Source organism: Mustela erminea, chromosome 17 (genome assembly GCF_009829155.1).
Source record: "Mustela erminea isolate mMusErm1 chromosome 17, mMusErm1.Pri, whole genome shotgun sequence".
Lineage (NCBI taxonomy): Eukaryota > Metazoa > Chordata > Mammalia > Carnivora > Mustelidae > Mustela > Mustela erminea.
Window position 1 is genome coordinate 4,349,083 of NC_045630.1, and position 11,365 is coordinate 4,360,447.

At 45.7% G+C, this 11,365-nt stretch overlaps 1 protein-coding gene across 1 annotated transcript; it reads left to right on the forward strand.

The window, feature by feature from the left end:
* Positions 1 to 647: 647 nt before the first annotated feature.
* FASLG (Fas ligand) lies at positions 648 to 11,161 on the forward strand. Its single transcript, XM_032317607.1, has 4 exons — positions 648 to 1,444; positions 2,065 to 2,110; positions 6,754 to 6,810; positions 8,060 to 11,161. Exons 1-4 carry the CDS (start codon positions 932 to 934, stop codon positions 8,452 to 8,454), a joined length of 1,011 nt encoding a protein of 336 aa, XP_032173498.1. The 5' UTR covers positions 648 to 931; the 3' UTR covers positions 8,455 to 11,161.
* Positions 11,162 to 11,365: the final 204 nt, after the last annotated feature.

Genomic DNA, 11,365 nt, shown 5'->3' on the forward strand with positions numbered 1-11,365 from the left:
TAAATGTGAACATCGGAAAAATTATAAATAACTTCTTAGGTATCCCATATAATGTTTAGGATATACTTATCCTAAAAACGATTTATTATTATTTTCTATCCTAAAAAGGATTCATATTTCTTTATGTGAAATTCAAATTTGAGCATCATGTATTACACATGACAATGGTATCACAGGCTGCAAATGGAGGCCGCCTGCGGGGACTGGTGGCCATTGCCCCGCCAGGGGTCCTGGGGGCCAGTGATGCACAGGGAGCGTGGGCGGCCGGCAGGAGACCTGGGGCAGCCCGGGGGACTGGGTTCGGCTGACTCCTGGGGTGTCCAGTATGCTAATGCTTCAAAACATACTAAAAAAAAAAAATATATATATATATATATACACACACACACACACACACACACACATATATATATATATATATATATATATATATGTTTTAGTGCAGACTATTCCAATTTTAAAAGGGGACCACAGTGAAGAGAAAAATCATAGTGAGGTCTGTGGGTTCCACAAGGCGTTTCAGCCACTAGTTTGCAGCCTCTGATCCAATCCCCAGAGCGGGTGGGGCAGAGTTTACCCCACACGTTCTAGTGCTTTGCCGAGTCGGGGTAAATAGTACTGAGGTGTGGGGAAAGGTTGGCAGCAAGGGGTCAGTTCCCTGAGCAAAATGTAAGATGTGGGCAGGTCTCCGCTGTCTTCCGCCGCACAGTCTCGTCCCCTGGGCCTGGACACCCCCCTCCGGCCCCTGGCAGGTGGACAGAGCCCACAGGCCTGCGCCCGTGCCGCCTCCCTCGCGGGGCCTGAGAAGGACCCGGCTCTGCAGTGGCGGGCGGCGGGGACCCTGCGTGGGGCCCTGCAGGCCTCACCAGAGAACTGTGGGCGGAAACTTCCCGGGTTTGCTCTGCCTCTGGTTGAGGCTTCTCAGCTTCAGATGCAAAGTCAGTGGGTGTCTCTGAGAAAGACAGAGGAGAGAGCGAGCGACAGAGAGGTGTTCCCCGGGGTTCTGGAAACTATAAAGAGCGAGCCGGCTCTCCTGCTCCAGCAGACAGACAGACAGCCGCGCGCCCGGCCTGGACACCTGTGCTGGGGGCCAGCCCGACCCCCCGCCATGCAGCAGCCCCTGAATTACCCCCCGTACCCCCACATCTACTGGGTGGACGGCAGCGCCAGCTCCCCCTGGGCGCCTCCGGGCTCCGTCCTCCCGTGTCCGTCCTCTGTGCCCGGGAGGCCTGGGCCGAGGAGGCCGCCGCCGCCACCGCCTCCGCCGCCACCACCGCCGCCCCTGCCTCCGGTGCCCCTGCCGCCTCTGAAGACGCCGAGGGACCACAACACAGGCCTGTGTCTCCTTGTGGTGTTTTTCATGGTGCTGGTGGCCCTGGTCGGCCTGGGGCTGGGGCTGTTCCAGCTCTTCCACCTGCAGAAGGAGCTGGCGGAGCTCAGAGAGGTAAGCCCGTGTGGGGATTGCTGTGCGCTGGAGATGCGGGTGTAGACGGCTCTGCTGCAGCGGAGGGGTCGGGGGGATGTAGTGGGGGAGGGGGACACCGAGGCCCAGAGGGACCCTGGCCTTGCTTGCAAAGTCTTTTCTAGTCCTTTCTCTTCCTCTCTTCGAAGTGGGTTATTCTAGTCGTTCTATCTCAGAGGCGGAGGCTCGAGTGAAAGGGATATTTGCTCTCTTAGGATGGGGGCCAAAATAGGACTGGCGGGGACTGTCCCTCCTTTCACAGCTGGCAGGGCCACTGGCTGAACCTCTACCTAGAGGTTCGTGATTCAGGAAAGAAAAAGAATTTGGAGTCTTGCTCGGAAGTAAATTTGTTTGAATGACCCAACTAAATTTCCTTGGAAATACTTAAAAATGTTAGAACTATTCCAAATTGCAAAACCCAGGCATGGTGAGACAGGATGGCATGGCCAGAGTCCGAGTTAGGAGAGGCTCTGAGGTATGAAGATGCCCTCAGGTTTATTCTGAATAAACCCTCAGGTTTATTCTGTTCACTTGACGGCTTTGCCTCCGCTAGCTCAAAGAACTTCATACTTAAAATGCATCTTTTCCCTCTTTGTTGCCAGTCCACCAGCAAAAGTCATACAGCATCGTCTTTGGAGAAGCAAACAGGTGAGTCATTTTACGGATGTGTACTGAGTCTCTAAAGACGGTCCTCACTGCTGAACCACGTGGGGCAGATGCCTTGAATTCCATCCCACTCTTGGACACATTATACTGCAAAAGGAGTCCTGGTTAATTCAGAATCGTTGCTCATTTTGGTTCCTTGAGCTGCCCTAACATGTGAAGTACATGTAATCATTCAAAATCAGTATAACTGAGTACTGCGCACAATTCAAGTAATTTCCATTCGGCTTTGGAAAGAGACAACACAGATGGAAAGAACCAACACAGCTGGTTCCATTGCTGTCGCCTTCACGGGCCTCCTGGTTTCCATGAACAGGGCAGTGGCTGTAGCTCCCAGGGAGATGTAGAGAGGAGCAGGCAGAGACAGATGTTTCTGGGGAAAGTTGTCTCCTCTTCAAACTCTCTAAGAGATAACTCAAGAATCAAGCTTTATTTAAAGAAAAAAATTCTAGGATGTATTTAAGCTTTTATTTATTTATTTATTTAGGGGGGAGGGGCAGAGGGAGAAGGAGAGAGAGACTTCAGAGCCCCGACACAGGGCTCCATCTCACGACCCTGAGTGAGATCATGACCAGAGCCGAAATCAAGAACCGGATGCTTAACTGACTGAGCCACCCAGGCACCCCTTAAGCTTTTAAAAAGTATGCAATTAATCATCCACATTAAAGTTGTTCTTTTGCATTCACTGGCAGTCTTGAGGGGGAAACCTTAGCCATTTTTCAAGGGCTAGTCCAGCTTTCCCCACAAAGGCAATCATGAGGTACCTTCAATAAAAGAAAGGCCTCTGTTGAGATTCAGGACAAGGGAAAAGATGAAAATGTTGAACACTGACCTTGTGTGAAGTTTCAGGACATCGTCTGGAAACATGTGCAGGTAGGTTTAGCATGCTCTGGTTTATTCAACTGAGATTGACCGAACTTTGGATTCGGTAAGAGTTGGATGGGAGCTTGGAGCAAATCTGGGCCAGCCATCTCACATTTCGGAAGAGAATTAGGGGATATGCCCCAAATCGCTGGTGTGGAACTGGGGTTAGGAGGAACACGGGCTCCTGGTGCTTTGTCACCGGCAGGGCTTTCCAGCATGTAGACTGGTGCTCTGTGAAATAGGTAAACTTCTGTCTTTGATGGCCACGGAAGGAGAAATAAAGATGAGAAGCAAGACCTCTCTGCAAAGACAATAGGTAAATCTTGGGAAGAAATGGAAGGCAGCACTGGCCATCCAAGGAGAGGAGCCCATTCCAGTTTTATGTGCCTATTGTAGGTCACCCAAGTCACCCTGCTGCTCCAGAATGTGGGCTCTGGAGGACCCATCCTGTGGACGTTCTGGTCTCTGGTTCTAGGCCTAAGTCCCTAAGTGTTAGAAAGTCCTGATGTATTCAAGCAGAGTAGAAATATTTGTTAGAAAAATAAAACCTTTGGAGGATTTCTAAAATAAAACAGCTTTGAAAATCAGTGGAATGTGGCTGGTGAGACTGGTACCTAATTACTCATCTCTCCGCCACTCTCTGGGATCATTTTAGTGATTAAAAGTCAAGTGCACAGATGACCCAGGTCTGTCTCTTCCAGTAAAAAGCGTCTTGTCATCCACGCAGATGGACCGGAGGTTGGTGAATTTCCCCACGGAGAACAAAGTAACCACTTTATTAATAGGAAAACAGATGCAAATCAAACAAGGGTATATCCATTTTCATTCATCCCATTAGTGAAGATTAAAAAAAACCAGAATGGCAAAAATGCGAGAAGAAATTTTGCTTAAGCATTAGTTGACAGCCAGGGAACATGTAAATTGCTATATTCGTTCTGAAGACCAGTTGGAAAAATGTACAAAGGATTAAAAATGTTAATTTAGCAGACACCTGAGTGGCTCAGTCAGCTAAGCTTCTGCCTTCTGCTCAGGTCATGATCCCAGGATTCTGGGATTGAGCCCCGCATCAGGCTCCCCGCTCAGCCAAGAGCCTGGTTCTCCCTCTCCCTCTGCCTGCCGCTCCCCCTGCTTGTGCTCACGTGCTCTCTCTCTCTCTCTGTGTCAAATAAATAAACGAAATCTTCTTTTTAAAAAAGTGTTAATTTACCATGTAATCTCATCACTAAGAATTTATCTTAATAAGATAATCAGAGATATACCCAAAAACTCATAGATAATTATGTTCATCATTACCTTATAAGCCTATTTGTAATAAATAAATCAGAAGAAACTAAATGCCTCTTAATAGGAAATTAAATACGTCATGGTATATTCAGAGGGCCTCCTATGCAGCGACTGAAATCCATATAATTACATTTAAGGCCGTGAAGAGTGTGCACTCTATATTGTTAAATAAAAAAGAGAAGTTATAAAACTATGCTTGGTTTAAATCAACTATATAAGTGCATGTGTATATTTTTATATTCTTAGTAAAGAATTAGAAGTACTTGTGGGGTGCCTGGGTGGCTCAGTGGTTTGGGCTGCTGCCTTCGGCTCGGGTCATGATCTCAGGGTCCTGGGATCGAGCCCCGCATCGGGCTCCCTGCTCCGCAGGAAGCCTGCTTTCCCTTCTCTCTCTCTCTCTCTCTCTGCCTGCCTCTCTGCCTACTTGTGATTTCTGTCTGTCAAATAAATAAATAAAATCTTAAAAAAAAAAAAGAATTAGAAGTACTTGTACTTCAACAAATTAACGGTGATTTTCTCTGGGATGTACTATCCAAGATTATTTAAACATACTTATTTGCTTCTTTTTCATTTTCCATTTTTCCACAGTTCACTCATTTAAGTCTTTTATTCATTCACAAATGTTCTTGGAGAGCTTCTTATGTCCCAGGCGGGTGCTGGGTGTAGGTGATGACTAAGAACAAGAGAGACAAGGGTCCTACCCTGAGGGAGCTTTCCCAGCGCAGTAAAGGGTAAATAAAAGTAAGCAAGCAGACTATAATTTCAAACTGTACTAAGTGCGATGTAACATAGAGTGGTCTGGAAAGTCCCCTGAAGGAGGTGTTGTGTGCGTGTGCATGCGTGTGCATGTGTGTGGGGTGGTGTGGGAGGATAGTGGAGAACATTCCAGCAGTGAGAATGGCATGTGCAAAGGCCCCAGGGGTAGGAAACATTCATCACCTATGTGTAGGATCTATTTCCAGTTTATTTCAGCATTTCTCCAGCAGGTATTCTTACTAAGGACCCTCTGAAAATCACACTGTGCAACGCTCTGCGAGGGACAGAAAGATATGCAGCCTGTGGTTCTCTGTTCCATTTCCTGTCAGTACGTGGCTGAATGCCAGACCAGTTGCACAGATGGTTTGTGGTATAGGAATGTAGAGGAGACTCAGTTTTGCCTTTCCTGTTCGCTAACACCTCCTTCATGGTGGGTGGTCTTGGGTGGCTAGAGAGGACGTGATTACTCAGGTCATGTTCTCAGCTCATAGTGGCAATCTCACGCCACAGGTGAGTTTTACAGGCTAATTGTAATGAACCTGATGTGGATGAGGGCCCTTCTGTGAATCTTTCTTAAATGTGTTAGCTGAATTCATTAGCTAAGTGGTGGCTCTCATTGGTTAAAATATTTGAAGTCAGAAAAATAATGACTACTTTGGGAGCTATTGTCTATTCTACTTCCTCCAGTTTAATTCAGCAAATATTTGCTGTTCGCATGCCCACTCTGGTGGATTAAACACACAGTAGGAAGTTTGCCATTTATTGGGTGGGAGTAAGACAAGTCATGCAGTTATCACAGAAATGGAGAGTCAGAACTGACAAAAGAGGTAAAGACAAAGTCACTCTAGGCTTCAAAGGAGGGAAGGACCACATTCGAATTAAAATGGCCTGGGAGGGTTTCCCCCAAGAAATAGGTATTGCAGGCGGTACTTATGGGGTGATAGGAATTTGCCACAAAGATCTCTTTGGAGGGAGTTCTGAGCGGATGAACAGCATGAGCAAAGGCACGAGGGCTGGAAGCTGGGTGGGTTCAGATCACATCAGCCCCTGTGTTGTGCCGCCTTGGCCGATCTGGGCAAGCAGAGGAGGGGAGGCTGGACAGACAGGCGGAGATCATGTGGCTGGGGATATGTTATAAGTGCAGTGGGGAGTTAGTCAAGGCATCTGAGATCTGAGGGTGATTAATATGGGCAGATGGTTGAATGCCACTGAGGGGAAGACCTAGTGGCCAGGTGGTAAAATCATAGTCTTTGGCCTCTGTCCTGCTGAGTCCTAGAGGCAGCAGAACTGGAAAAAAAACCTAATCTGGAGCCAGGAGACTTGAGCGTCCATCCTATTCTGACCGTGTGTAGCTGGGTCTTCTTGGACAGATCATCCAACTGAGCTCATTTAGCCATCAGACAATAATCCCTACCTCAGAGGATTGTGGCAAGGTCAAATGCAGTAACTGATAGGATAGCTCTTTTTCAATCAACCTTTTTATTGTCTTTTCATGACATCATCTGTGCATAGGTCTATCTCAGTTTGGTTTACCTTTTCCCTTTGTTTCTGAAGTACCGATGGCTGCAAGTTCTACGGTTTGCACTTGGATGATTAATGCATGTTAGACTGTTGCCATTTATGTTTTTAAAAAATTGTTTTTATTTAAATGACCAGTTTGGAGTCCCAACAAAAGAAACTGGTATCTCATTTTTATATATATCTTTCATCTCTCCATGATGCAGGTCAACCCAATCTGCCCTCTGAAAAAAGGGAGCTGAGAAAAGTGGCCCATCTAACAGGTCTGTATCTGGGAGGTGCATGGGTCTTGGGAAAGCCTTTGACAGGAAAAGCCTTTGACAGGTTGGGTACTGTGCTCGGAGGGCGTTGCTGCTTTCTGGTGATAGTATTTGACACCCAAGAATAGTCCTATCTTAATAGTCAAGTCAACCTCACACCCAAACTGCACCCCTACTCTAGTCTAGGCCATGTTCTGAACTGGCAAAATGGAGCTGATTATGAGAGGACCCTGCCCAGGAGGAGCTCACTCTTTTAAGTCATTCCAAAGACCCCTAGGGGATTTGGGGCATGGGTTCAAGAGGTGAGATCTGGGGAGGTGGGGAGTGATCAATTATTTTAGTCAGTGCTTTTCTGGTTTTCTGGAAGAGCTTCACTGTGCTTTGTGCAAGAGTAGAAGTAGGAGTAAGAGGAAGGGCCCAGTCCTGGCCCTGGTGGACTTCCTGCATGTGGCCAGGTAGTGAAGTAAAGTCATTTGAGAACAATGTGGTGTGGGCATTCCCAGGGAACAGTCCATGAATATCTGAGAAGTGGACAAGTATCATAGAAAGGATATGCCACTGCCCTGGAATTATTTAGGCAGAAGCTGTAGAATAATCCTTTCTGGATCACCAGATATTTATTGAACATGTGTGTCGAGCTCTGGAGACATGTAGTAGATTAATAATGTGATTCCTGCCTTCAAGGAACTTAAAATCTAATAGGGAAATATAGGTACATAAGTGATCATTTTGGTACTACAGAGTGTTCTTTGCTTAAGGTATGATGATACTGCTGTGGAGATATAAAAGAAAGGGAATTTTAGCCCAAAGTGGAGGTACTGAAGACTTCTTAGTATAGGTGAGGAGTTGAACCAGATGATCCCTAAGGGTTCTTCCCAACTTTAGAATTTCCTTGTGTTTGGCTTTTTTCCACCTAGAGAGACCTCAAAACCTAGAAATTTTGGTGTTAGTTCTGAAGATCATACAGTCTGTGTTCCAGAGAACTAAACTAATTTCATTAATGTCTCCTTATAATTGATTAGGATATATATTATTGTCCCAGTTGTGTAGATGACAAAATTAGGGCAAGCAATTCGATAGCAGTGTCGCAGGAATTCAGTGATGGATCGAGTCTGACCCATTAGCCAGTTCATATCGGCAGTGCCATTTTGGTCCTTTGCTCAAGGAACGGCCCACAGTTTCACCTTGGAAGCTTCGTTTGTTGGGTGCATGAGCAGTCCTGGCTGAAAGCTCCTCTCTGATTTGATTTCAGGCAAGCCCAACTCAAGATCCATCCCTCTGGAATGGGAAGACACATACGGGATTGCCCTTGTCTCTGGGGTGAAGTATAAGAAGGGCGGCCTTGTGATCAATGACACTGGGCTCTACTTTGTGTATTCTAAAGTGTACTTCAGGGGTCAGTCCTGCAACAACCGGCCCCTGAATCACAAGGTCTATTTGAGGAACTCTAAGTATCCCCAGGATCTAGTGCTGATGGAGGGGAAGTTAATGAACTACTGCACTACTGGCCAGATGTGGGCCCGCAGCAGCTACCTGGGGGCAGTATTCAATCTCACCAGTACTGACCATTTATATGTTAATGTGTCTGAACTGTCTGTGGTCAGTTTTGAGGAATCTAAGACCTTTTTTGGCTTATATAAGCTCTAAGAAAAGCACTTTGGGATTCTCTCCACATGGTTCCTTATTACAGGCCCTGAAAATATGGTCTTGAATGAGAGTCTTCTTAAGCCCACTTGAGATCAAGTGAGAAGACATGAGCCAAGAGTATCTAGAGACCACAGGGTCCAGCAGATCTACCATTCCTCATCTCATGAGCCAGATGGGAGGGGGAATACGACTGAAGAACACGAGATTTGGGGCTGCCGTGTGAAATGCAGAGGCAGGAAGAAGCAGCCACCAGGGTGTTCTACACACTTAAAAGTGTCCACAAGCATTTTAGCACATTGAAAAGGACACCTGTTAACTCACCTCTTGGAGTGGGTCTACTGTCTACCTCGGGGTGGCTGTCTTTCAGATATGGATGTGACATGGGTGTACAAGGGACGGAGAAAGAGGACTAGGCTTGTGTCATAAGCTAAAGAGACCGAAAGGCCAGTGTCCCATTGGAAGCATGTTAACTTCTGAAGGCAGAGCCGGAGCCACCAGGTGACGCTAACAGAGAAGCAAGGGGGATCTTTGGGGAATTTGCTCCATTCCTCACACAGCATGTATATTTCCAGTGCAATTTTAGGGGTGTGTGTGTGTGTGTGTGTGTGTGTGTGTACTCACATGTATGTGACTAGAAGAGTTACATAAGAAGAGACAATGTGGATCTTGTGAAGGATATGTTAGGAAAACATGGGTTGCATTTAATGGTAGATTTTGAATACCTCTTGGCAACCAACTCAGTTGTCCTTAAAATAGTCCTCAAGACTCTTTGATTGTCACCTGTTCATGCTGTTCTCCTATAATATAACCAGTATTTATATGTTTTGTGTATTTTAATAAAAAGAGGAAGTGTAATAAACATTATATTTTAGAATACAGGCCAACATTATGAATGTACTTGTTGGAAATGACTAAAATTTGTTTTTTCCCCCCTTATAATTTCTTTCCTCCATGGCTTCTTCACTCCTTTTGCCTTAAGGCTGCGTTAAGAAGGACTCACTGGAATGAACACCGTGAAGCAAATCCATCATTGCCAGACACCCCTCTCCCCAGTCTGTTTCCATTATCCAGAGTTTTTATTGTCTATATTATTGCCAATGTTAAGCTCACCCAACTTTCAACAGATTTGGTGACAACTTCCCCCAGGCTTCCCTGGGAGCAGAGCCGTAGCATAGTGGAAAGGGCACAGACTTTGGGCTGAAAAACATGAGCTTGAATCTTTGTTCATCTACTTTCTAAATGCAATCATGGGGTGAGTCCCTTGACTTCTCTTGGACAAAAATGACTGATACGTATATTAAGTATCTGGTCATGGCATCTGTCAGTTCAGTCAGTCACTCGGTGAGAGGTACTTCTAGCTCCAGAAAAAGCCACTGACCGGAGGCCTCCATCCAAGCACCCGGTTTCTCAGGTTCTCCCAGTCTTCCATCACAATGACCTTTTCCTAATTTTTTCAACCTCTCTCTAACACCCCCTCCCCCCAGACTTTGTCTTTGTTAAAAACTATGGTATTTCCTTTACAATTTGATTTCAGACATCTTACTTTCCTATCATCTCCTATTATTCCAGCTTAACTGCTCCAACATTTTGTCTCCAAAAATGTGTCTGTTTTTACCACACGAGACCTCTGATAAACTTGGTCATTTCCTTACATATCCATCAGCGTCTTCTTTATCTTCATTCCTCTCTCTGACGAGTTTTGCGTCTACCCTCTGTCCTTACAATCAGTATCTTGGAAAATTTCTCAATTCCAGAATATTCTGCATCCTTCCCTGTATTCCCCTTGCAAAAATCCCATTTCCTTTGAGCTGGCATCCGACAAGCTGGATGTTGCTAGAAAAAAATTATCCAGACAGACAGGCTGGTTTCTGTTTACTTTTAGCTGTCATCTACTTAAATCAATTACTCTTAATCCCCGATTTATTTCTACCTTTTGATTGATTTGAGTAAGTAATACCTGTACATAGTACAAATTTTAAAAGGCCTAAAAAGACATAGGATGACAGTAAGTCCTGTTTTCAATCTGTCCCATGACCCTATTCCTGTCCAAAGAGACTATCACGGTCTCCTGACGTAGCTTTCCAGAGATGGTCTGTGTGTATGACATCAGTTTACATCTGGATTTCCCAACCTTGGTTCCTGACATTCTGAGCTGGATAATTCTTTGTTGTGGGGTCTGTCCCGTGCACTGTTGTATGCTTAGCAGTATCTCTGCCTTCTATCCCCTGATGCTAGCAGCACTGTCCCCTCCTCCGTGTGTGATAACCAAGAATATCTCTAGGCATTGGCAGATGTGCCCAGGCTGGGGATGGGGAGACAAAAATCTGCCCTATTTGAGAAACACTGCTTTACATTAGTGATCACAGATCTCAAATGGGCATTCAACACTGCCTACCACTTTTTCCTCAGTTCCTTGCCAACCAGGTTTTTCCACTGTTTGAGACAGTTATGTCATAACTTTTCCTCTTGCAAACCCACCATATCCCCTCCTCCCACTATGGAACCTCACTTAACACTATCAAAACACAAATCTACCCACATCTGCATGATCTCTTTCTTTTATCCTTACAGCGGAAGAGGAGGATCATCTCTTCATTTGTGCATTAGATCCATTTCTAATCCCTACGTGCCCTAGTTAAAATTGTCTCTTCCGGGGGCACCTGAGTGACTCAGTGGGTTAAGCCTCTACCTTTGGCTCAGGTCATGATCTCAGGGTCCTGGGATCGAGCCCCGCATCGGGCTCTGCTCAGCGGGGAGCCTGCTTCCCCATCTCTCTTTGCCTGCCTCTCTGCCTACTTGTGATCTCTCTCTCTGTCAAATAAATAAATAAAGTCTTTAAAAAAATTGTCTCTTCCGGATCCTCAAACAATCTCTATGAAATGATTTCCACCAGCATGTACATATATTCAAA